This window comes from Siphateles boraxobius, unplaced genomic scaffold (genome assembly GCF_051911475.1).
Source record: "Siphateles boraxobius isolate OS27281-9 unplaced genomic scaffold, OSU_SipBor_1 1, whole genome shotgun sequence".
Taxonomy (NCBI): Eukaryota; Metazoa; Chordata; class Actinopteri; order Cypriniformes; family Leuciscidae; genus Siphateles; species Siphateles boraxobius.
Genome location: NW_027508699.1, coordinates 10,887,476 through 10,915,342, shown reverse-complemented (window position 1 = coordinate 10,915,342; position 27,867 = coordinate 10,887,476). Strand labels below are relative to the sequence as shown.

At 37.5% G+C, this 27,867-nt stretch overlaps 2 protein-coding genes across 3 annotated transcripts in view; both read left to right on the top strand.

The window, feature by feature from the left end:
- ripk2 (receptor-interacting serine-threonine kinase 2) overlaps nucleotides 1–6,595 on the top strand; it is a 34,394-nt gene extending 27,799 nt beyond the window's left edge. For both annotated transcript variants that reach the window (XM_077203382.1, XM_077203474.1), the window contains 4 exons: nucleotides 45–137; nucleotides 273–378; nucleotides 1,679–1,906; nucleotides 2,996–6,595. In XM_077203382.1, the coding sequence (XP_077059497.1) occupies nucleotides 45–137; nucleotides 273–378; nucleotides 1,679–1,906; nucleotides 2,996–3,378 (810 nt within the window). In that variant the 3' untranslated portion in view covers nucleotides 3,379–6,595. The remainder of the gene's footprint in view (nucleotides 1–44; nucleotides 138–272; nucleotides 379–1,678; nucleotides 1,907–2,995) is intronic.
- Nucleotides 6,596–8,681: 2,086 nt separating this feature from the next.
- Nucleotides 8,682–26,361, top strand: LOC143711696 (Y+L amino acid transporter 2). The gene is made up of 10 exons (XM_077203605.1): nucleotides 8,682–8,902; nucleotides 10,049–10,557; nucleotides 14,998–15,123; nucleotides 15,704–15,848; nucleotides 21,022–21,145; nucleotides 21,255–21,358; nucleotides 21,444–21,540; nucleotides 21,989–22,138; nucleotides 22,248–22,431; nucleotides 25,073–26,361. Exons 2-10 carry the CDS (start codon nucleotides 10,050–10,052, stop codon nucleotides 25,165–25,167), a joined length of 1,533 nt encoding a protein of 510 aa, XP_077059720.1. The 5' UTR covers nucleotides 8,682–8,902; nucleotide 10,049; the 3' UTR covers nucleotides 25,168–26,361.
- The last annotated feature ends 1,506 nt before the right edge of the window (nucleotides 26,362–27,867 follow it).

The following is a 27,867-nucleotide window of genomic DNA, read 5'->3' as shown; positions in this document are numbered from 1 at the left end:
AAAACTATTGAATGTATTGTATTTTTTTCCCTTCCTTCCATCAGTATATGAGGCCATCAAGCGGTTGCTCATCAACTCAAACAAATGGGAAAAGAATTGAGGAAAAGAGTGTGAAGGAGCAAAACGTCCCTTGGCCAGTAAGTTCCTATATATATATATATATATATATATATATATATATATATATATATATATTTGTTGATTCAGAATTTAACCAGAGATGAGAACAGTCTAACAAGTGTCTTAATTTTCTTCTTCTTGTTATATGACAGGACAACAGTTCCACATCTGGATCAGGCTCAGGCTCTTGCTCTTGCTCTTCCCAGGAAGCTGAATTCTCCAATCCGGGCTTCCTTACCGGATCAAGTCTCCCACAAGGCAGGACTCATTTCTTCTAAAAGGGATAGTAATAGTCTGACATCATTTACTCACCTTCATGCTGTTCCCCACTTGGATTAATTAATTTCTTCCATGGAATACAAAATTGCTGGAATTGCTGAATGAAAAAGTCACAATAGGTCTTTTCACACTTGAAATGGTTAACCCTGGATCATTTTAAACTCCAGGTAAATGGAATCCTGGGTTATCTTGCTTCAACGTTTCATATTGCTCATACTTAACCTGGGTTATCTTGCTTCAACGTTTCATATTGCTCATACTTAACCTGGGTTAAGACTATTCTTAAAAGGATAGTTCACCCAAAAAGGACAATTCTGTCACTATTTAGTCACCATCATGTCGTTCCAAACCCGTAACACTTTCATTCTTCTTTGGATCACAAATAAAGATCTTTTGATGAAATCTGAGAGATTTATGTCCCTCCATTGACCGCTACGCAACTGAAACTTTGACTCTTCAAAAAGTTCATAAAGTGAGTCTCTTCAGAAAGTTTGGACTAAACTGCTAAAGTTAATCTATCACTTTATATGATGAACAGATTGAATTTTGGCTTTTATTCACATATAAACATTGATCAGTGAACATAAACAAAGCTCAACCAAACCTGCTTGACACGCGAGAACAAACCCATCAATTCATATGGATTAGTTTTATGATCTCATTATGAAGTATTTGAAGCGTCAAAGTGGAAGATACGTAGCGGTCAATGGAGAGACCGAAAGCTCTCAGATTTCATTAAAAAGTTCTTCATTTGTGTTCTGAAGATGAACAAAAGTCTTAGGGGTTTGAAACGTCATGAGGGTGAGAAATTAATGACAGAATTAATTTTTCGGTGAACAATCCCCTAAAAGCTCTCATTTCCCACTCCACATTCCTAAATCCTGGGTTAACATTATTATTTGCCAATTTGCTTTGTCAGTGTCATTGATTGGAAAAATGCAGCATGCGACCCGTTTACATATCGTTGCTCGTCCTCGTATTATATATCATTATATATATATTTTCTCCTGAATAGACTTTTCGGACTATAAAGTTAAGAATTAAATGGTCTATTCACTTCAATTCATGTGTATTTGATCACCATTTTTGAAAAATTTCCCTTTTTTTTTTTACCATTTTTGAAAAATTTAGAATGACAATAACCCAGGGTTAAGCACAGTGTGAAAAACCCTAATGAGTAAATGATGACAAAATATTGGGGTTGATGCGATTTATATTCTGCTTTTTGTATTTTTTTTCAATTGGTTTGTTTATGGTAGCTGTTTTATATCATCATCAGGTGTGTCAGGTGCTCAGGCTGGTCCGCAGTCATCGTTAATACCCTTTCCACTTGATCCTCCGAAACCTCTTAGGGACCCCTGCTCTCGAAACAACCTAAGTCCGTCTGAAAACCCGACGGCACAGCCCGTGTCCGACCTCAACTTACCTTTTAAACCACATGAGCCTCAAAGTGAAAGTGATCTGGCTCTTGTCATACAACCCCTCACTCTGCAGCCATACCCACAAGGTATCCACAACAGTTAGCCACACCCTAAACAGGTCTGACGCATCTGCAGTTTCTTTTTTAAAGTTGCTGCACTCTCTGAAAAAAATGTACAAAAGCTGTCACCCCTAAATGTACACCTTTATACCTAAAGAGTGCATATTGGTACCAAAAGTGTAGATGGTACCTAAATAGTACATATCTGAAACTTTTTAAAGGGTACTACGGTACCAGTGAGAGTTCTCGTACCCTTTTTGCTGTATCAGCTTGATTTCTGAGTGTATCAACTACCTTTCAGAGTAAGGCTGGGCGATATGACAAGGTTAGTTAGTCAGTTAAAGGGTTAGTTCACCAAAAAATGCAAATTATCATTTATTATTATAGTTTTTGTAAGAAAAATATCAATATTTATTACTTTATAAACTATAATCACTGGCTTCCGGTAACTGCCATACGCGTGTCTAGTTCTGGCAGAAGAGTGACCTCTGACCCGACGCAAGACACTGGTCACGAATTACAAGTCTAAAACGAGAATTTCTAAAGAGAAATGTCGGAGGAGCTCGAATTTGTTGCCCACCCCTTTTTATTTGAACAGAAAGGGGCGTCTCAACTTGCGCTGCTCCTACGTCATGCGTCTCCACCGGAGCTTGACTTGCGTACGGCCTTGCGTACCGGAAGTTAGTGATTATAGTTTATAAAGTTATAAGTATGGATAATTTTCTTACAAAACCGCATCTATTATTAACCCCCTGGAGCCGTATGGAGTAATTTTAGCCTGTTGGGAGGGTTGTACTAGACTAATAAAGTTTTTACATTTCTTCTTTTTCTAAATAAATAAAGCAGAAGTGTTATTTCATTCTAACCAGTAACCTTTTGAATGAAGACCTCTGGAGCTGAAATGAAAAATGCCTTACTGATTTTTGCTCAGAACAAACCACTTCACTTTTAATCCCTGATATATCAGATATTGCAACATTTGTAAAGTCAACTATTGAAAGAATTTTTTTTTTTTTACTTATCCCCCAGCCCTAGTACGGAGTACCAGTACTTTTGACATCCCTTGATTCAGGCTCATCTTAATGTCCGCCTCCTGCTCCTGACTTGTCTTTGCAGATTTTGTCGCAGCATTGGACTTTCAAGGACCGGCGGCTCGCTGGATCGCTGCTCGAAGGGAGGATGTTGTGCGGCAGATGACGGAGGCGTGTCTCAATCAGAGTTTAGACGCTCTGTTGTCTCGTGAGCTGCTGATGCGTGAGGACTACGAACTGGTTGTGAACCAAGCCACACGTACCGCCAAAGTGCGGAAGCTTCTGGACACTTGCGAGCGGCACAGCGAGGAGTTCTGCCGTGTGGTGGTGAGGAAGCTCCAGGACAATAAACAGATGGGTCTGCAGCCCTTCCCTGAACTCAGCACCACCAGCCCTCCTCCTCCTCCTCCACCACCGTATACCGCCGCCTTCATCACCAACTCCTTCAACACCACACGAAACTTCTGACCGTCTCCCAGCTCCCAATCACTGCTCTTGAACCGGAGCTCTGTGAGTCCTTTCAGTTAAGGATGGTTCCTGTTCACACGCTCTTGCATTTGTTTGTGCTGCTTGGCCGATACTTTGTGTGCCTGGACAAGTGCTTTTGCCTCGGTGGCTAAGGTGTTGGTACCTATGACGCACTTTGTTTGGTATCAGCTTGAACAGTTGCTTTACACGCATCGTACAAGACCGACTTCAGTCAAATAATGATTTGGCTCATATTGACTACTTCATAGTGGTTGTTGAATCACTGACTAAATGCCTAAGTTCTTGATGAAAGGGACGTGAACCTAAGCAGTACAGTGGTTTGAAAATGTCACATTTAAACTTATTTACAACCATCAAAAGAAAAAGCAGTGACACATCCAAGCAATCAATCCCATGTTGTCATTTGCACCTTCCACGCCAGCAAATTTAGTAAAATAGAAGACTTGAATGAAGTTGTAGAGAAAGACGCACCCTGCTGTTATGCGATGTTTCGTCCACATTACTGCACAGTTACACGTCCGGACATGATGATAAAAAAAAACAATTGTGTGAATCAGCAGTTTCGGTCTTCCTTTTGGTAAACCAGTACTTGTTCTTCCCACGTTGGCACTCTAAGTCAGGTCCGATGATTGTTTCACATTCGTTTAATGCTGTGTCTTAGTCTGCCATGTGGTGGATGTTTTGTAGATCTAGACTTTAGTTCAGGGTAGATGCAATATCAAAGGGTTGAGGCAAAAGAAAGGATGTGTTCAATGTGTTATAGATTGAAAAAAAAAAAAGAATCAGATGAGTCTTAAGAACTCGATATGACCTTGAACCTTGCCACTTTTCATCAGATTAATTTGAGTTTGATCAGGTATGTTGTTCATATCATGGCTTTTTTTTTTTTTTGCATCGCATTAAATGAGAAGTCTATACAAACTAAAATCAATTCACACACCAATGGTTTAATGGTTTGGCCTTAAAGGGATAGTTCACCCAAAAATGAAAGATCTGTTATCCTGTCCTCACCCTCATGTCATTCCAAACATGTATGACTTTCATTGCAAGGACAAAAAAAAAAACATTACTCAAAAAAGAAAGTAATTCAAATGGGTCAAAACCAAAACCACATTGGGCCCCATTGAAATTCATTGTAAGGATAAAAAAAAGAGATTTTTTAAAATATCTTCTTTTAGAATAAAAGAGTCATGCCGGTTTGGAACTAAATGAGATGAGTAATAGATAACCGAATTTTCATTTTGGAGTGAACTATGCCTTTTAAAATAATACAGGGTGCCAACAAGCTTTTATTATTATTATTTTTTTTTTTATTTTTTTTTTAGATTTCTGTGGTCTTTTGAAGAATTTGTAGAATTGATTGTTTTTTTGCCCAGATGCCAATAACAGACCCTTACCAGACTTTATTTTCCTTTTTTTCATTGAGCCAAACAGGTGTCGTTCTTTTATTGCCTTTACTTTTGTATAGTGAGTCCTGTAGCATCCTGTTCACAAGCAATATCAGACCGCACATACAATGAAGACAAAGCAACCCAGGCAGAATAAGGTGGTACGCTTATAATAGAGTTCATACAAACTTGCTGAAGTCAACTACTTCTCCATTACGTTTTTCTTGTTCTCAAATGACATGTCAGCCAAGAGCATTAACTCAATATAAAACAGTCTAATAACTGGTGGCCTCACCTGCTTGTGCTTATCGAACCATATGCGGCCCAAAGTGTCTTGGATTAGTTACTTCTCAGTAAATATTGTGCCATCTACAGTATGTAGCCTAGTTTGCACTGGTTACCATTGACACCAGATGTAGCAGCAGACATATAGGACCTTTTACAGCACTTTCAGTATAAAACAGGCTTAAGTATGAAGTAACTGTATTAAATATACCGATGCTTACATCACAGCTGGGTTGATTTTGAGGAAAGCTACTGGCAAGATGCTTTTATCAAGAAACAAGTGATGTTTAGTGACTGTTTATACAAACATTGCCAGTTTTAGATCAGCAGTTTTTCCTCCATGTCTTTTAAAAATTTGATTTCCAAAATGAATATGCTTCAGATGCAGTGTTATAAGTTTGAAGTTATTTAGAAACTAAACCAAAGGGAATGCCAAGAGTTAGCACTGTAAATATGGGCTCTTCAAGCACAACACAAATATATAAGTCTTGATACTGAATTAAATTTGTGGCAATGCTTCGATCATTGACTTTTTTTTTTTTTCGTGACCCATGAGCTTGATGATACATGAAGCATTTTATAAATGTTTTGCTATTCCAATGTTCTCTCTTTTTAAGTCATTGAATTCCTAAGCTGTTGGGTTTTGCATGTGTCAGCGCTGTAACTTTCCCACTGTGCAAATAAACATTGTTTTGGAGGCCTTGTCGTCGCAGAGGTGATGTATTTTCCCTAGATTGGTTACATCGTTTGTCCCTGGAATGTCCTAAAATTGGTTGTTTTTTCGTGTTTCCTTCTCTAAATCGGTCATGCTTTGGACTAGTTTTGCCATCGGTGGGTGTCGGATAAAGACCTCGCTGATTAAAAAATTGAGTCAAAGTGCAAAACCAGTTTTGATAAGTTGGTGTTTGATGTTATTGACTACTTTTTAATGCAAGAATCAGTTTTTTTTGTAATTTTGATTTTTTTAGGGTTTGGGACCATTTGCTATATAAAGAGTATCCTGCTATTGGTTTGTATTTATTTATAGTCATCACTAATCTTTAGTGATATTTTACATGCATCTTAAGTTGTTTGTAATGGGTTGTTGTGTTTTTTTTTTATATATATAGTTTTGAAAATATGACTTTCTTCTAAGTGCTGTGCCAAATTCAGTGATGCTACGATGCTGAATGCATCTTTAGATTATGCTTTAGCACATATCTTAGCAATATACCAGCCAAATACTGTATTGCCTAATGGCCTGTTTTGGATCTAGAAAATGTTGCAATTTCATTCAGATTACTTTTACAATTGTTATTTAAACCACACAGGCTAGGGATTTATTTGTAATGACTATTACTGATATCTGTCAATGTTCATTTTTGCCTCGGAGACTTAAGAACCTTCATGTCTTGTCATCAATATAAAATGACGACAATGTATAGGTGTATGTAGCAGTGAACATGTAGCATACATCTGTGCTATAGTATTATAGGAACTTCCATAAAAATGGGAAATTTTATTAAAATGTTGAATTTCCTGAATGTGTGGGTTTTCTTGTTTGTGTGTTTCTGAAAGCCCTCTATGCCAGAACTGTGTGAACACAATAGCTGGTACTAATCTGACCTCTCTCAACAATAGTGTGTGAGAGTTTACAGACCGCTATAGTACACACTTCATGAAAGGTAATATTCGTTTAAGATACTGTATGTTATAGTCCTAAAATAAGGAGTGAAGTGTTAGTAGGCTCCTAAATTTCACAGGTTCACAATTTATATTTCTAATTTAACCCCAGATATCATATAAACCGGGTGGTGTGCTGTGTAAGACAACCACCATAACAACCTAGGAAACACTCGATAAAGATTAAATGATGCAGATGCAGGTAAGAGCCCAATGAGAGAACTGCTTATGTACGATGCATATTTATATACTTTTATTACATTTTAAAATGCTCATCAGATTACGGTTGATATTTTTATTGATTACATGATCCCTAATTACACGTCCCTAATTCTTTTTCATGTTTTAACATGAACCCTGATTAGTATTTTAGCAACTGCATATCGGGAAAAACTCTCGACAAACACATTTATTATGCGAATTATTGCTCCGTTGATCAATTAACCCTGTATCGCTGTCTTTTTGGAAGTGTTTTTTTTTTCTTTCAACCATTTTTTTTATCATTTTAATTTGTAATTTTTATTAAAATTTTTTAATTCGCTTTTCATTAAACTCGCAGAACCCCAGTTTGGGAAACCCTGACATAATGTAGGCTGATGTACTTTGTTGATGATAAAGAATAGAATATAATTTATTTCTCTCTATTATCATATTCAATTCTATGTTATAACGAATCAGGTCAAAAGTAATCAAAAAGTGGTATGATTATATTACCTAAAATGTGTAATGTAATGGATTGCTTTACTAACTAAAATTTGTCGTGTATATATATATATATATATATATATATATATATATATATATATATATATATATATATATCACTGTTTAAAAGTTTGGTGTCAGTAATGTATATATTTGTTTTTGAAAAGTCTCTTATGCTCACCAAGGTTGCATTCATGTGATTAAAAATACAGTGCAAACTGTAATATTGTGAAATATTACCATTTAAAATAACCGTTTTCTATTTTAATGTATTTTGAAATGTAATTTATTCCTGTGATTCAAAGCTGAATCTTCAGTCACATGATCCTTCAGAAATCATTATAAAATGAGGATTTGCTGATCAGGAAATATTTCTTATCAATGTTGGAAACAGTTGTGCTGCTTAATATTTTAATGGAAACCATGATTTTCTATTTGAAGTGTCTATGGATTTCTATATTTACAGTCTTTTTGATTGATTTAAAGCATCCTTAGTGAATAAAATTAACTTCTTAAAAAATACTTACTGACCCCAAACAGTGGTGACTGTGTATAGGCCTGCACTTCTCGTTGTGTGTGTGAATCTGGTGACAAAAATAGTGGTTCTTTGTCAACCAATCAGTTTTTGCGGAAAAAAAAAGAAGTGTGTTCACTGAATTTGTGGTCAACTGGAGCTTTGCCTCCACCTCTTACCTTACGATGTCCCCGTTTTCCTAAGTAAAACATTTCTTAGCAGCTTTGTGAACCGGTTTGAAGAAGTCCTCTTCTGAGAACTCCTAATCATGAGGGGATAAATCCTGAATACAGGTCACTAAATATGTCTCCTGTATTGTAAATCTATAGGATTTTTCACCAGTTTTATCATCAGTCAGGGAAAAATGCTCCTTGTGGGTTTGTTAAATAAGTATCTCCTCGATAAGATCCACTAGTTGAGGTGTCGTCGCATGAACTGAAGACCGAATTGCGCAAGATTAATACTTGCAGTCAGAGGGTTCATAATGTGCTATAGTAATAGTGCTGCTTGCCTTAGCAAACACATCTAGTAAAGGAGAAGCAGTCTGTCTTTAAACTGAATTCTAGAGACAGAGCTGAAACAGATCCGATAACAAAGCCCTTCTTTAGTTCAACTGGGTTTTGCTGAGCTACTTTTACAATCAATAGGAGGGGACAGGCATTCTCTCTCTATCTCTCTCGCTCTCTCTCTCTCTCAGTACAAACCTCCTAAAATAGCCAGGGTAACTCAAGAACCCATCTTGCAACCGGTGGAAAAACACATCAGGGTGTCTGTGGTGTGGGATTGCGACAGCACTCATCCTGTTGACCCTGATAGTCTAGTTTTCTTCATTCTGACCAGGATCACCACCACTCTGGAAACTTGCATAACTCATCTGTACGCTCTTCCTCTCCTCAATCTAATTGTATGATTTTTTTTTTCCACTGCATTCCTTCTAACATGATTAAAGGTAAAGTAGACCCGTTTGTTTTTGGCACTACATTTAAAATGTTACATAGGACCCTGAACTATCGGCCCCAAAGTGGCTGTTCTGTTGTTTTGTTAACCAAGGGGATTGCCTGTGAAATATTTAAGTCTTTTTCTTTATTATTATTATTATTAGTAGTAGTAGTAGTAGTAGTAGTAGTATTTGCTCATTTGAACAAATTATTTACAAAATGGAATTAACTTAGAGCTGTTTTTGACTGAACTGTCTTACAAACTAATTTCGAATGCTCAAGACAACATTAAATACAGCGGAATACAATCATTTTTATCTTTAAGTTAATGAGACTACTTAGTGAAAAATACTTCTAAAACATTTATTAATCTTAGTTTGCTGATTTCAACATTTACTAATGCATTTTTAAACAATTAAATTTCAAAAAGTGTCTAATATTTAATGCACTTGAGCTCACATGAACTAAAAATGAACAGATTTTAATAGTATTTTGATATCACTTTACAATAAGGTTCATTACGTTTGTTAATGTATTAACTAATAGTGAGCTATACATTTGTTACAGTATTTATTAATCTTTGTTAATATTAGTTAATAAAAATCCAGCTGTACATTGTTTGTTCATGTTAGTTCACAAGTGATGAACTAATGTTAACAAATACAACCTTTGATTTTAACAATGTATGAGTAAATGTTGAAATTAATATTAACTAATATTAATAAATGCTGTAGAAGTATTGTTCATTCTTAGTTCATGTTAACTAAGGTAGTTAACTAATGTTAACTAATGAACCTTGTTGTAAAGTGTTACCAGTATTTATATTAACTTGCATTAACAAAGATAAATAAATAGCATCTCAAATGGATTGCTCATTGCTAATGCTAACGTCAACTAATAGGACCTTTTTGTGTAGACCTGAATATTTTGAATGTTGTATTATTTAACATGTTATGCCATGTTATGTTAAAAAAATTGACAATTTATAGATATGCAGATATGTAGACAAACTGTAGTTTGCACATTTCCTAATCCAATTGCTAGTCATTAGTCAAAAACAAGACTGTGATGTTAAATCCAAATAAAACCATCTTCATCATCATTGTGTTTTACTAGTGATTACACCTGTAATACCCGTTGACCTTTGTTTCCTCCAGCATGAAGAAACTGATGGAACTGTGCCCGGGGTCTCGGGGAGACCTGGACCTGAAGAAACCAGCTGGAGCCAGCAATGGTGCAGACCTACAGGAGGACAAGATGATCATGAGGAGGGAGATCTCTCTCACCAACGGCATCTGCTTAATTGTGGGCAACATGATTGGCTCGGGCATTTTCGTGTCGCCCAAAGGCGTGTTGATGCACAGCGCTTCCTACGGCCTTTCGCTGGTCATCTGGGCTCTCGGTGGCATATTTTCCGTGTTTGGCGCGCTGTGTTACGCAGAACTTGGAACCACTGTTACGAAGTCTGGCGCTAGTTACGCGTACATCCTGGAGGCCTTCGGGGGTTTCCTTGCTTTCATCCGCCTGTGGACGTCCATCCTGCTGGTGGAGCCAGCCAGTCAGGCTGTCATCTCGCTGACGTTTGCCAACTACCTGGTGGAAGCGTTCTACCCCACCTGTCAGCCTCCGTACGACGCTGTGAGACTCATAGCAGCGGCTTGTCTCTGTGAGTCCTCATTGCCATTGCTCTCAGCGTATCAAGTCTTGTTTGCTTACTTAAACATTCCTGGTCTTATCATTTGAGTTGTTCCAAAGAAATATATTGTTTTTGTAATCTGTAATTGCAATGTAATGGCTTGCGTCACCTCTGAAACGTCATTTCTTTTCGGTTGATTCCAGTTAGCCTCTTGTTGAGAGATCCTGTGCCCTTTCCATCCGAAAGTATTCCATTGGCTGAGACCTCTTTGTGTACCCAATTCAGTTCCTGATTAGGATTTACATAAAATCCCTTTATGGTGTATTTTTGAAACAAATGAAACATTCATTTGTCCTTTAAATGTAATTTTTTTTTAACCAGAGTTACGATTTTCAATTGAAACTTCTCTTTCTTTGTGTTTTTGCCTAGAATAGCGTTAACTCTTTAAAAAAAACTCTTTTGAATAAGCGATAGTTCACCCAAATATGTCATAATTTCCTCATCCTAATGTCGTTCCAAAATTGGATGACTTATATCTTCTGTGATACACAAAAAAAGATATTTGAGAAATGTCTCTGTGTTGTTTTGTCCATACAATGGATGTCAATTGGCTCCGATGTTGTTTTGGTTCCTAGCTTTCTTCAAAATATCTTCTATTATGTTCCACAGAAAAAAATAAGACATACAGGTTTAGACCGACATGATGATGAGTAAATGATGACAGAACTTTCCTTTTAGTTGAAACAAGAAATCACAATAACGTTATCTATGTTTTTGGGTCACTGTGATTTTGCCAAGTAAGACGTGTTCCTGAATCGAAATATTTTGTTGAATGGGGAACAACATTACCCCTAAACCTAACCCTACCCGTAACTTATCCCTAAAATCAGAGGGAAATTGTCGGTGAATAACACTGATGTAGAAGCACCTAACCCTGGTTGTAAGTCTAAACTTGACACAAACTGTAAACTTGTCCCTCAAATCTGATTTGTTGTTTGAAATGTTGTTCCAGCATCAACAAACATGTTGATCCAGGAATATATTGCACTTGATGGAATCCAAATAACACGCTATATTTTTGTTCAGGTATTAAAGGTGCGATTTCTGAGAATTTTCAACACTGTTGAAAGTGGGTCGGACCGAGTACCACAACACACTTGTAGCCCATCAGCAGTAGGGACATGTCCACTTATGTTGGGGGAGGAGAGAGAGTGAACAAGAGGGAGATTTGAAGAAAGACTGTAGAAAGAGAGATGGCTGAGAGACATTACAAAAGTGAAAAGGTCATAGGAATATCACTGGAAAAAGAAGGGTTATGATCAGGATTTGATTTAGGACCCGCATTAATATTAGAAAAGATTTCAAGCTTTCAAAAGCTTTTGAGTCACTGTAGAGACCTAAGCGGGAAGGCCCATACATGCCCATACATGCCCATACATGAGAAACATTGATTTTGAGTGTGTGCTGCTGGCGACTAACAACAAACTCTTGCTTGTATACACTTGTGTACTGCATGTTCATTTTTTTTATGGTGCTTCCTTGTCATTCATTCGTTCATTATCTTAGCTTTATTTTGCTTCGCTTCTGCTTGATAAAGAGACATCCGCTCCAGGGTTGCCAGGTTTGCATAACAAAACCAGCCCAATTGCTAAAAAAAAACAATCCGAGGCAACGGTGTAAAAGTAGCCCAAATCCGTGGGAAAACCTCAGACTTTGCAACACTAATCCACTCTTGCATTGCGTGTGGGCGGAGCAATAAAGGGAGGGGTGTGTTTGTTTTGGTTGATTTTAAGTGTTCAACAGTGTTCAACAATGATTCTCAGAAATCACTTACTGCACCTTTAAGGAAGGGGTTTTTAAAAGTGTATGAGATTATTTTTCCCTTCTGCTGTCTTTCACTTCGCTACTCACAAAACCCTTTTTTCACAAAACTTCGCTAAATTTCCCTGAGACACATACAGCATATCCTTCTTAGTCCTTGTTAGTATTCACTGTACTTCCCTAATGTGATGTGAAAAACATCTCAGTTGTTCCATTGCAGAATGAACCAACAAGCCTGTATTAACCCATAGCGTAGATGACGTCAGCCGAAAAGGAAAGTTGTTTCAGAAGTGAGTCCAGACAGTAACTGCATCTATTATCCTAATATTGCTGAATGATGGCACTTGTTGTGGAGTCTGTGAACCAGACCAAACTATTTTAGTAGTCTATTTTGTGATTGAGCTGGCTTGACTGTTGCAGACACTTGTATTTGGGTGAAAGATCAACAACACATCCTAGTGTAAGTCTTACAATGAAGTACAGTAATACAATGATACTGAATGATTACCTTCTTCACACACCATATTTACATGATACTCCAAGGTACTTCAAATAATACCATAGTAAGCTATAGTACAAGTCCAAAGCCATGATAGTACTTTTTTGTTGATGACTCATGTTATCTAAACCTGAGGGTATTTTCAGTTTCTATTAGTAATTGTGTAACATAGATAACATAACTGTTCAAAACTACAAATCTATACATGTTTGTTTTGGTTCTTGTATTCTAAGCTAAGCAGAGTTTGAGCAAAGTGAAGCTTGAAGCAGGGATGAGTGGCACTCTTCTCGGTTTTGCACAATGTTCGCTGCTCTAATACATGAGACACAAGAGATGTTTTTCTTTCTCTTTCCTTCTTAGCACCTGTTGCCGTCACACAGTTTCCAATCAGAGCTAAATATGTTCTCAGAAAGCAGGGACATGTTCCACTCAGTGCATGAGGACAGACTGTAATCACAATTCATGAGCTAGCTGAGATCTGACCTGGCACTTTCCAAGAACAGGGTACAGAGAAAGAAAAAAAAATCTACAAACACAAAGCCTGTTTGTTTTTTGGCAAATGTTTGATTATTACTAAACCTTACCTGTAGCTCAAACAGTAAAGTTATGGCACTTGCAACGCTAAGGTCATGGGTTTGATTCCCAGGGAAAGCAAGAACTGATTAGAATGTAAATGTGTAAGTCACTTTGGATAAAATGCATAAATGTAAGTACAATCAACTTGGATGTTTTAAGTAATTTCAACTTAACATTAAACTGAAATAAGAAAATTAGTAGTCTGGCTAACGCCAGACCCAATTCTCGTTGAGACTGGGTTAGGGTTAGGAACCACATGTACATTTTCTCGTATTTGAGGCGTGGTTTACGAATGCCCGGCGCCGTTTATTGGGTGCTAAGAATGTCTATCAAATGCGCCTGTACGTAGCTCATAGCCAATCGTTTCAATTATACCAGATGACGTATGTAGAGCGACAGAAATTAGACAAGGAAGAAGACGATGGGTAAGATATTTTTGTGTAAACAATGACGTTCAGCGACCATTGCCGTTGGTGCAAAAGCTGGTCTTTTTTCAAAATAAACTTGCATTCTAAACTACTTAGAACAATATCTAAGGCTGCATCAAAAGGTAGCTTCGCGTCTGCAGCCATGTTGAATCCATAGAAATAAACAAACTGCTTCAGTGTCGCATAGATGTCGTCATCGTCTTGCTGCTCCCTCCCCGTTCTGTGATTGGTTCCCTAGATGAGGCGAAAATCTGGACCATGGTATACTGCCTTTCAGCGTGAATGAAATCGTGCTGCGGGAAGGCAGCATGGGGAAACCCAGACTAGAAAATTAGTTGAATCTTGTATAACTTGTAAAAAAAGTATGTATTTTTCAAAAAATTTATAACTTATTAATCATATATATATATATATAGGCTGTATATATAGGCTATATATTAGTTAACCTTCAAATGAACAAAAATTGTAAATGCAGCTTTGGCAATAATTCAATAGTTAAATTCAATTAAGTTCAGTTTTGTTATTAACTGGAAATAAATAAATAAATAAAACTGACATAAAAATAAATTAAATCTAAATAGAAATATTAAATAAAAATATGAATAAAATGACAAAAGAAAATATTGAAATTACTAAAAATGAAACATTAAATAAAAATATAAAACAAATTCTAAATAATAATAAAACTATAATAAAATCATGCTACTGTGTAAGAGGGTTACACGTAAAATGTGGGAAAAAGCTAAACAACATTGTTGATAATGATTTTTTTTATCACAGTAAAATGAAGATTGAATAATCAATAATATGATTTTCAAAATTATTAAATTATGTCAAGACCTTGAGGTGGGACAGGCCAAAATCAACATTTGATTTGATTTGATTTGGACGACTTACTTTCACGCTTAATCTTATATTGTATAATAGTTTATCTAACCAACTGAATAGTTCTCATTTAAAAAGCATTACAAATTGGTAAACCAAACTGTACTGTATTCATGGAAAAATCCTGCTGTGGTTTCTGAGAAATATAGACTAAAACAAAGAACAGGCCTTTTACGTAATATCTTGTGACATTATTAAGTGTTCTGATCCTCAATTAACTGATTTCAAAATGTATTTAATGTGTTTCTCCTCTTTCCTCAGGTATTTTGATCTTCATAAACTGTGCTTATGTAAAGTGGGGCACTTTGGTTCAAGATATTTTCACCTACACCAAGATCATGTCTCTGCTCCTCGTCATCACGATGGGCATCATCAAGATAATTAACGGTAAAAATAAGTTTTGAGGGGATACTGATGTTTTTAGGTGGATTTGTCGCCGTAAATAAGAGCAATTGAGATCCCAGAGAGCAAAATAGTGTCGGCCCAGATCCGGCCCACCTCTGGTACGTGTGGAATCCATATGTACCAGATGTGGCCCGGATCGCACAAACTGCTCTGTTAGCTGCAGATTATTGGTCACTACAGTGTGCATTAAAACACATTAAAAATTTTAATCTGTTAATTAAAAAATAGCCTTTTTAAGCATTCATAGCAGTGATATTAGTTGTTGAAATCTGGAAGACATTTATTAAAATCTTTTAAAAAAAATTACCTTAAAACCATTATCATTATTATATTGATAAGCTATTTCCTCACAAAAGCTGTTTACCGCCTGCATACCGTCAAAGCCGTAGTGTTAGCCGTTACGCTTTTTTGGCTTAAGGTTGCATGCTTGCATTCTAGTGACTTTGTCTTATTTAGCTCAGGTTGCACCTACACAGGTTTTGTTTTTTTAAAAGGGCGTTTCATGTACTTTCTTAATCATTTTCTTTTTCTGATCCTTGCTATTACTTCATGTGCGCCACAGGAGAGACAAAGAACTTTGATAATCCATTTGAGGGTTCCTCCACGGAGGCGGGCAGCATCGCTCTCGCTCTTTATTCGGCTCTGTTCTCCTACTCTGGCTGGGACACGCTCAACTTTGTTACTGAGGAGATCAAGAACCCTGAAAGGTATCAGCATTTCCCTTTTCATCTTTTACGTTTCAATGCTTTTATCTGTATGTTGTTACAGTAAAATTGTCTCTTATCCATTAACTGTACATCTAGGCCTATATACATTTAACGGCCACTTTATTAGGTACACTTTGCTACACACACTGTAAAAAGTGATCAGTTGACTTAACTTTAAAAATTAAGTGAACTTAACAATACCACATAACTTTTTTTTCCCAATTACGCATGAAGTTTATTGACTTAATTTTAAGGCAACGAGTTTCCTCACTTTTTTACGGTAAGTCAACTGATCACTTTTTACAGTGTAGTACCGGGTTGGAGCCCCTTTTGCCCTCCACAACTGCCGTAGTCCTTCCTTGCATAGATTCAACAAGATGCTGGAAACATTCCTCAGAGATTTAGATCAATATTAACATGATAGCATCATGCAGTTGTTGCAGATTTATCGACTGCACATCCATGGTGAGAATCTCCCGTTCCTTCACATCCCAGAGATTTGGTGACTGGGGAAGCCATTTGAGTTTAGTGATTCACTGTCATGATCAAGAAACCAGTTTGAGAGGATTTGAAGGCCATCTGATTCAAGGTTCGACATGTTCAGAGATGCTCTTCTGCAGACCTCGATTGTAACGAGTGGTTATTTGAATGACTGAATAGTTCTCATTTTAAAAGCAATACAAATTGGGACACCCTGTTGTGTGTCAGCTGAACCAGTCTGGTCATTCTCCTCTGACCTCTGGCATCAACAAGGCATTTTCTCCCACAGAACTGCCGCTTACTGGATATTTTCTCTTTTTCAGACCATTCTCTGTAAACCCGAGATGGTTGTGTGTGAAAATCCCAGTAGATCAGCAGTTTCTGAAATACATAGACCAGTCCGTCTGGCACCAACAACCATGTCATCTTCAAAGTCACTTTAATCACTTTTCTTCCCCATTCTGATGCTCAGTTTGAACTTCAGCAGATCATCCTGACCATGTCTACATGCCTAAACGCATTGAGTTGCTGCAATGTGATTGGCTGATTAGATATTTGTGTTAACAATCAGTTGAACAGGGTGTACCTAATAAAGTGGCCAGTGAGTGTATAAGTGTTTTATTGTGTTTTAGCTGGTTTTGAGAATGCTCTCAGGGGAGAGTGCACAAGTTCTTATATGGACTTGGTCATGAATCTTGTGATTACCGATTCAGGGTGCATCATCGGCTTTCCCTGTTGTCCTGTCATTTTCTGCAGCTCATTGCACCTGTGGCTTGTTCCCTTTTCCCTTAGATTCTCTGCTCTGTCTGCCCCTAGTTGTCAATAGATTTTAGTGTGCATCGTCTCATGTGCTTTTGGATCTGTGCTGTGTGTTTTACCACTGTTTGCTGCTGTACCCAGGAGGCTTAGAGGAGGATTGGTACAGATGGTCGTGCACTTGCTGTTCTCTGTCTCGTCTCACTCCCCGTCCCGTTGGGCGCTGGTTTGCACAGCCTGTGTGTCCACAGGGGTCTGTACGGACGGCTCTGGAGCTTCCTTTTGTCCACACGTGTTACTACAGTTTGGAGGTTGTTTGTTCCCTGAAGTGTCCTCCGTTCACTCGTCCCAACATTTCTGAGACTACATTTAAACATTATCTCCTCCTAGAGATTTAAAGCTAGAACCACCAAACTCGGGTCAGACCTTCAGACGGTTCTAGATAGCAGATAGCTGACTCGGGTCGCTATATCTTTTCTAACTGATCTGACTCACGGAATTCCTGTATCGGTCTTCCAAACATTCCCAAATTCCCATAGACTTGCATGGAAGGGTTCAAAACTGTCATACAATAACATCTTATAAGCTGCGTCCTAATTCAGAAGCTGCATCCTTCTAGGGCAGATTGCGACGCAGCGAATTCTGTCCCAATTCAAAGGCTCCTTCAAACACAGCCTTGAAATGCATCTTTTGTTTCCCAGACAATGAAGGATACAACACATAGCCTACCCCAGAATCCATTGCACGCCAATTAAACTTTTAATGAAAGTATTGGGTTTCAACTTACTCAAATATCTAATGATACAAATGTAAAAAAATAAATGCATATAAAGCTGGTCAAATGTTGACTTGTATGTCTTACTAAAATGTGATTTTATAGACGGATTTCTTGTATACAAACAATACTGGATGAGCGTGCATTCAGGGGGCAAAACCTCTAACAGGTGTTATGCCCATTTCTACATGCACCTAACGGGAGTGTGGACTCCGCCGATTATATTAAGAAGCTAACTCTTAGTAATGGTGAGACATTACATGATCCCTACACTATTTCAGACCATAAATGGATCACGAATATGTTCAAATGGCCAGTAATCATATGGCCCGATATATACTGTACACTTAGGCCTATTTAAATCGACTGTTTTCTATTTTATCTATTTCTAAATAGATTTCTATCTATTTTCTATTCCTGTGATCAAAGCTGAATTTTAAGCATCATTACTTCAGTGTCACATGATTCTTCAGAAATCCTTCTAATATGGTAATCTGATAAAACATTCATTATTATTATCAGTGTTGAAATCAGTTGTGTACATTTTTGACAGGATTCTTTGATTAATATAAAGTTCAAAAGAACAGCATTTATTTGAAATTGAATCTTTTGTAACATTAAAAATGTCTTTACTGTAACTTTTGATCAATTTAATTCATCCTTGATGAATAAAAGTATTGATTTCTTACATTTTAAATCCAATCTTTTTGGCAGTTAGTGCAGTTTACAGCACAACAGCTCTCTGTCATCTCTCTTTCTGCTAGATATGCCGTAAAGAGTGCTGCTTTCTGCCCACTAGTTGCACGCACATCTCTGTGATGATGTTGCACAGAAACCCATCTATATAGTTTATAATCTTTGTTATGTGCAGAAGTAGAACAAGGTGAACATATTTAGACAGGTTTTTAACCCTATTTTGTTTTCAGACCGTTTAATATAACTTAAACGTTACTGCCACTCAGCTGTCACAGTTGCTAGGCGACAAGAACAATCCTTCGTAAGCAAGACAGTCTCATTTAACAACGCTTGTGTCATGATTCCAGTCTGTGTTCCCCTGTCTTTTGTGAGGAATTTTGTTCGTTCTTGTCTGGTGCCATGATTTGTAGTTTTTCATGTTGATTACTCTCCCGAGGTGTGTCTTGTTAGTACCCTTGGTTACCCTTGTGTGTTCCCATGACTATTAGCCACTCCCCCTTGTTAAGCTTGTTTTCCTTTGTGTATATATACCCCAGTGTTTCTCTTGTTTCTTGTCTAGCGTTGCCAATATATGGTTCTATCGTGTGCATATTTTGTAGCTTCTTGTTCATGAGTCTGGATTTTTCTTGTTCCTTGTCTAGAGTTAATTCAGTTGTTCTGTTTTAATAAATGTTTACTGCACTTGGATCCAATGCCTCTTGTCTGCAGCAGCCACGTTACAGCTTGGTCCGACCTTCAAGGCCTACGAAGGATGCAGCCTCTGAATTGGGACACAGTATTTAAGCTGCCAATTAGTCGCAAAGCTTAACAACTATCCTAGGCCAACATGTTAAAGTCCCCCTGTGGTGAAAATCAAGTTTGTAATGTTGTTTATATGTCTATGTGTTTTTTTTTTAATATGCTTTAAGATAAACCATGTGCAAAGTCAATACAATTGCTGAGTATTTTCTCCTTTAAAACTGCAGTGAACCAACGACAGTCTCAAAAACACGGTTTGAAATCGCTGGTGTTTCTGATGTCTCAAACTACCCTGTAACCAATCATGTCACCGAGTGGATGTTTGAGCTGGTTTGAGTGAGTGGAGGCGGGGCTAATTTGCATATTCATAGAACCGTGTATACTAAATGAGACAAGGGTGTAGAGTTACATTCAAGCTATTTTAAGGCATGAAGAATTTTTTTTTTCAAGGAAATAACATTTAAATGTCATTTTGGTGATCAGAGAGGAGTTTTAAGGGATACAATTATTGACTACAAGGGGACTTTAAAACATGTTAGAAACACACTAGAAACATGTTAAAACATATTAGCACCATACAAAATCATGCTAGCAACATGTTAAAATGTACTAGTAATATGTTAAATCATGCTATTAACTTGCTAAAACATGTTAACAATGCACTTGAACATGTTTACAATGCTTATGATATTACAACCTTTTAGACAAGGCTTTGTCAAATCAACTTCAACGTTGGTCATCAAACTTTACTTCTCAATAATGCGCATCTCCATCCACTTCATTTATTCAGTATGTTGGCAAATCTGATTATTATTGTTTAGTACTCAAAAATTAGCTCAGTTAATGCAAATGTCAGAAGATTCCATCTGGTCCTGTTGGTGAATAACTTCATGATCAGTGGACTCATTATAAGACTAACAAATGGGAGTGTTTATCTTTCTAAATAACAGTAACATTTATTCATTTAGAAGACACTGTTATCCAAAGCTACATAAAAAAATACATCCTGTCCCTAATAATGTTATTTATCCTAAAGGCCCCGATATACTCACAGTGAAGTTCTTTTTCGTTCTTCGTTTAGGGGTAAAACGAAGTTCGAAATACGTGACCAGCGATATACTGTTATCGAACATCTGACGCCACCCACACTGCTGAGAGCAACCATTAGATAAATATGTAAATATGTGCTGTGCGCCTTCCTCTCAATGACAAAATAAACACACAACAAAATTTAGAAAACAGCAAGCATTTTAATAAAGCATTAGAAAAGCATACGATCATAGCAATTTGGCTATGTTTGCACGAGCTCTACAGCACTCCAGTAAAGTCACGCCATGTTTATTTATACAATAGATGGCTTACAATCAAGCAGCTTTAACAAATTAAACATAAAAAAACAGTGTCAGGGTCTCATTTCATCAGAAGTACAACTTAATTTTCTACTATAAAGCAGCTCTCCAGTGTGTTATTGTTTTCACTCGCGGGTCACATCTGACTGGCCAAACTAACCAGAAAAGATTTTCACATTAAAGAACGTGGAGCTTCTTCGCACACCTTCCTATTACGTAATCGCCAAGGATCAATGGGAGTTTGGAGGTTTTTAGCAGCCGGAGCGAACTTTTCGGGCCTGATTTTGTTCGAAATAACTTAACATCGGTTCATTCTTCGATTTTGTTTGAAGTATATCGGGGCTTTAAGTGTTTAATCTTTCTCCTTGATTGTCCGTAGGAACCTTCCCATCGCTATAGCCATCTCCATGCCAATAGTGACAATCATCTACCTGCTGACCAACGTGGCCTACTACATAGTTCTGGACATGCCTTCTTTCATGGGTAGTGATGCAGTGGCTGTAGTAAGGATCTTTCAGAGTATCAAATATGTGATCTTTAGTCTTTATGAGTTTATTGTATTAATTACACCATCATTTGATTAAACCATCTAGTTTGTGTCCCCATCTGTAGACATTTGGGAATCAGGTGCTAGGTCCCGTTAGCTGGATTGTTCCCATTGCCGTGGCCATGTCTTGCTATGGAGGACTCAATGCCTCCATCATTGCCGCCTCCAGGTAAAACTTTGGTTCCAGTTAAAACAAAAATGACTTTCAAGTAATAATATATGCAAATAGTAGATTTTGCATATCTTTGTGTTAGATTGTTTTTTGTGGGGGCGAGAGAAGGCCACCTGCCCATCAGCTTAAGTCTGATCCACGCTGAGCGCTACACTCCCGTACCTGCACTCCTCTTCAATGTAAGTCTCTTGCCACTTTCTGCAAGTATCAGTACATTATCTGGACCAGATTATCCATGATAATATGATACTACATTATAATCAGTTGGTAAAATCCACATGAAATGGTGTTCATGACCCATTGTACTTATGTCATTGGATGTATTTCTTTTGGGGGTGGGGGGATTGGGGGTGGCAGGTCTTTATCTATTGGAAAGTGCTTTGATCACGGTCTATGTGATGGGTGCTTTGAAGGGAGGGGTTCAAGAGTAAGAGGGTCTAGGGAATTAAACTTTGTTTTCGAAAATGTTCAATGGTTCACAGCTTGCACCCGGAAACAACACAAGTCGACACCCCTAGTGATGTAATTCTATTGCCTTTATAATTAAACAACCATTTGAACTGACCAATGTGGCAGTCGTCTTGTTGAATAGGCAATGATAAGCATTGGATTTGTGGGTGTTTGTAGGGCGTGATGGGTCTGATCTTCCTGTGTGTGGAGGATGTGTTTCAACTCATCAACTACTTCAGCTTCAGTTACTGGCTGTATGTAGGTCTGTCCGTGGCCGGACTCATTTACCTGCGCTTCACTCAGCCTGACAGACACAGACCTGTCAAGGTAACTAGATCCATTCAGCACTTTAGCATTCACATCTGCTTATTTGTTTGAATAAAACCCCATGTCTTATTCTGTGTGTTTGTTGACTTTGTTTTGTTTTCTTCATTAGCTCTCACTGTTCTTTCCCTTCGTCTACTGCCTGTGCAGTGTGTTCCTCGTGATCGTGCCTCTGTACAGCGACACCATTAACTCCCTCATAGGAGTTTCCATCGCACTGTCTGGAGTGCCTGTTTATTACCTGTGTATCTACTTGCCCAAAGAAAAAAGGCCAAAATGGATCAGTAAACTCAATGGTGAGGATAACCATATTACACATTAATTCACATGAGCGGATAAAAAGAAAAACCTGTTTTAAGGTGTCCTTGTTACAGTGTAATTATACAGTTAAGAACTGTGTAATAGTATTTAACTACATGTACTAACTATAGGGTTAGAATTAGGATTAGGGTTTGTTTTAGGGTATAGTTGCATATCATTATGCATAACTTATTGTTATTACTACAGTGAGTACATGTAACATATGTAACAAGGACTATAAAATAAAGTGTTACCAAAACATTTATTAAAACTAAGCTGCAAAATTCCTAACGTCAGACTGATGAATGCATTTAAATGCATAACCACCCACATTAATAATAATACATTTTATTTGTAATGTGCTTTTGTAGAACCCAAAGCGATACAGACAGTAGCAAATAAAATACAGAATTAGAGAATGATACAGAAAAAAGAAAGAATAAATCAATCATTGCTAATCAATACAATAAAATACTAATGTTTATGCAAGCAAAAAAATTGGGTTTTAGCAACTTCTTGATGAGGGGGAATTTCTAACAGTAAGAGGAAGTGGATTCCACAACCTCGGTGCAACGACAGAAAAAGCTTTCTCCCTTATAGATTTTAATCTACAAAGAGGCTGCTGAAGAGTAAAAGAATCAGCAGAGCGAAGAGAATGAGAAGGTGTGTACGGGGTAACCAACACAGATATAAGAAGGAGCCGTTCCATGTACAGATTTGTATGTTAGAGTGAGAGTTTCAAAATCAATATGCGACTGAACAGGAAGCCAATGCAGATTATAAATCACGCTTGTGATGTGCTGACGAAATTGAGTATAAGTGAAAACACGTGCTGCTGAATTATGGATGTACTTTAGACGTTTGCTAAATGTATTAGGTAGATCAACAAATAGTGCATTACAATAATCAATCCTGGAAGTAACAAATGCGTGAATAAGCCTTTGAGAGTCAGACAATGTGAGGAAAGGCCTAATTCTTGCCACGTTTCTGAGATGATGGAATGCAGATTTTGTGATGCTCTGAGTCTCATGTCAAATGAGTGAAATGTTAAAAATTACACCAAGGTTACAAGCTTGAGTAGATGGTAATACAACACTATCATTCATAATCAATTTAAAATTGCTACCTTTGTGAATAGCTGCTGGTATGCTAAGAAGAACGTCTAGCTTGGAACAATTGTATTTTTTTATTTGGGTATCATCAGCATAGAAGTGAGACCCTAAGCCGTATTTCCTATGACTTGCCACAAAGGAAGCAAATAAATACTAAAAGTATAGGACCCAAGACATATCCCTGACGAACAGCATGACAGACTTGTCCAATGTAAGATTTGTTGCTTCCCAAGACAACAAACCGGGAACGATCTGTAAGGTAGGATTTCAATCATTTAAGCACAGTACCAGAGATACCAAACCAACTCTCAAGCTTATTGAGCAGAATGGAGTGGCACACAATGTGTCACATGCTGAATTCAGTCTAACAACACCAAGATAGAGGCTGCAGAGTCAACTGAGACAAGCAGGTCATTCATAACTCAAACCAAGGCAGTCTCTGTACTGTGTCCCTTTCTAAACACAGATTGAAAAGCTTCCAAAAGCTTGTAGAATGATAAGTGTGTATTAAGTTGTGCCACAACGACACGTTTCAAAACCTTAGCGAGAAAGGGAAGATTTGAGAGAGGCTTGTAATTTGATAGGTCAGACTTATCACTTCCAGGCTTTTTAAGGACTGTTGTAATATCTGCAACATTAAGGGCTTTTGGAACAACATCAGTAGTAAGGGAGGTGTTCACAATATTCAAAATGAGAGGACTACTTGGTTACAGACACCCCTTAAGAATATATGTTGGGATAGGGTCAAGAGTACATGTTTTAGTACAAATTTCAAAATGCTATCAATAAGCACAGTTTAAAGTGGGTAAGTCTTAGGAAGTGCAGACATTCGGCACATGTTGGTGCCAAAAAACAATTATTCCTTATAGAGAAACTCTGATTATGTGTTTGAAAACTAAGTTCCTTGATTGTTTTAAAATGCCTACAATAAGTGCAGCACAGTGGTGTAAATGCACTTTTTATTTATTTTTTTACTATTATAAAGGCACAGATCAGAGAAAGACACAAATACTTTTATGCTAATATCTTTAAAAAAAATTGTTTAGTTTAATTTAGTTTAGTTTAGGTAACTGGAATATAAAGAAGCAGTAAAAGGAAACATGCCAGCTCTTGTACAGTGTTGTACTGTTTTTTTTTTTTTATATATAGTCATGTGGTAAAAGATTTACAACCGCAGCCACCGCTTCACTACAACAAACTTGTGACTATTGTTCATGCAAGTGCATAGTTCTGCTTAAATTATATATATTTTTGTGTGAATCTATTTAAATGAAAACCAAAGAGAGGTTATAGATGTTTTCTTTTGTTCTGAAGACAGACCTCAAATACAGACTCAGAAATGTTTTATGAGATCGTAGCATCACAAAATGTTCTGGTCTGAAGGAAGGAAGGCTATGTGACTGACATATCATGTTTATTGTTATTATGTATATATATATTTATACATATATTATTTTTTTCTTCATGTGACTCTATAGATTCTTTATCCCCACCAATGTGTTTCTCTCTCTTTCCTCTGTGACAGATTCTTTCACCAAATATGCTCAGATCATGTGCTACTGCTGCTTAACCGACTTGGATATGGAGCCAGAGAAGTTGGCAGAACCGAAGACTCAATAACTATATCTGAAGAGGATGTGCCTGGAGCATGGACCATCTCTGCATCACAGGGAGAAAAAACTATTTGTCAAAAGCAAATACCTCATGGATTTATAAAACTTCTAGTACTCATAGAGATCAAATTCCATCGATATCTCAGAGATATCTTTTTTGCTCAGTGTAACTGAAAAGCACAATACTGTGTGATTTATTCTATTTCAGTGTTTCCTCAAGGATCACTAATAGCTGAATCAAAATGAATTATGTCTGCCATTCTGTCAAGGTCTCAGTGAAGCTCCTTGTACGCCGCTGACTGAAGAGGATTGTGCCTGATATTGGGAGACATTGGAACTGCTTTTGATTTGAGTCTTGAACAGAAAAATAGGAGGAAGAGCTGGAATATGCAGACAAACTGGACAACTGGATAGTTAACTCACCTTAACTTTTTTGAGACGACATAGACTGGTGGGACTTTCTTTTAATAAAAATGCACATTTCTTTGTGTACAAAAATGGAATCATTTTCAAATGATTTTGTCCATTGATTTCAGTTCGCTTTTTTTCTATATGATAACTACACTGTCTGTATTTGATGTCCCTTGTTCATTTGAAATTGAAAGAAGGAAGTATCACTTAGACATGAGTCATGGCTGAATATTTCCCAAGGGTTTGAGTAATTTATGAGACCGTGATCAGCTTTGATCTGCTTTTCTGCCTTACAGGTTTTATTTGAAACCTTAAAAGCTGTAATGTCAGTATGATTTTGAAAACGTTGTGCTCGGTGCGCCATGACTGACATGATTTTTCCAGATGGCTAAAGCTAAAAATAGAGAAAACTATGGCAGTATGGGAGCTCCAGTGTCAGATGTCAGGGTGGTGATTGTGAGAGATGAGTTTAGCCTCTGACGCACAATGCAGAACAACATGAGACAATCCAAACCTTTTAGGAAATTGTCTCATTTCCACCTGTCTCACACCTCTGTCAGTGTATGTTCGACTTTCATCCATTTAGATTATCCACACTTTTCAATTATCCCTTCAATGCCTTCAATAATGCCTTCAGAATTTCACCTCAAGATAATTTCAAACAGTTTTGTCATTTTAATCGCAGATGTGATAATGTGAAAAATCCCCCTCACAGTGACTATTTTATACTGCTGAATTCTGTAGGAATTTACACTGTTTAGCCAGAATATTAAAATGACTTACAGGTTAAGTGTATAATATTGGTTATTTTATAGTGGCACCTGTCAATGTGTGGGATATAGGCAGCAAGTAAACGGTCAGTTCTTGAATTCCACGTGTTGGAAGCAGGAAAACGGGCAAGCATAAAGATCTGAGTGACTTTGACAAGGGCCAAATGATGATGGCTAGACCAACCTCACACTACAAGAGCTACATCAATCGCAGTGGTGCTCAAACTACACAACAATTTTGTCGTTTGTCGTAGTCTTTTCTTATGCCAACAGACTTCGGGAATCCTATAAAATCATTACAAATCACACTGTATGACATGGATCTAATAAACTTGGGTACGATATGTATGATGATACCTATTGAATCGTAGGCTATAATGCAAGTTAGTATAGAATAAAAAATCATCAGCATGGTTTACAAATAGAGCGATGAATCACACTTTGGCAATTGTGGTTTTATGTGCGCTGAGAAAAAAAAGAGGAGGAAGCGAAAGAGGAGAATATGGACGCAGTCATGGCTAGGGAAAAGAGGCCAACTTGGCATATCAATTTAGCAAATGGAGCTTGAGGTAAGTATTTTTTAGTTTTAGTACCATTTCACGTTGCATTTTTATTTTATTTACATGTCCAAACATGGGTTTAACAACCAAAGCATTTTTTAGAGTGTATATAGTGGTTAGTACCTACCAAAAGTGTGCAAGGAAGAACAACCGTTTGACCAGTATTGTTGAACAGGGTCATGGGCACCCAGGGCTCATTGATGCACATCACTCACGTGCCTGGTCTCATGAATCACATTTTCTTGTAAGGGTACCTTACTTGAGGTGGGTCGCTGTGATTTTGTCAAGTAAGACATATTCCTGGATCAACATATTTTGTTGGGAGCAGTGCTTTAAGTGGGCCGGTACACGCCGGTACTCAGTACCGCCACTTCCAAATATAGTTCTTGAGCGTACCGCCACCTCTCCGTGCGCCCAGAACGTGCTTTTAGCGTACCGGTACGCTCATTTGCACATCTGTTTTAATCATTTGGCTGCGCTGCCGCTTTTCAGAGCGCCCTTCACAATGCACGCTTCCTAATTCGTCCCACCGAGAGCAGAGACTACATTACCCATACACCCTTGAGTTTTACAAGTGAAAAGAGCATGCGTCGCTTTTGCCGCTGTCAGTAGCTACGTTTACATGGACACAATCGGGATGAAATCAATACGATTAATGAATCTGAACAAGGTGTTAACATGAATGATAAAGTAATCAGGTTGATGTGCGCGTTTATATGTCACAAGTTTCAAATCGGATCTGAATTTTTGACATGCACAAACTGCACGAATATACAGAGTTTCCCGCTGTTCGCGCATAAATATTCTCCTCAATTGGTTCTTTATTTGTTTTAAACAGCAGACGTAATATTAATTCGTCTCTGGTCATAATGTAGAGCATATTAACCGTTTTGCCGTGCTGATCACAAAGTAAAAATGCCCCTCCCGTGGCCAAAACCCAATAGTATCCAGCTGCAGACCCGCAGC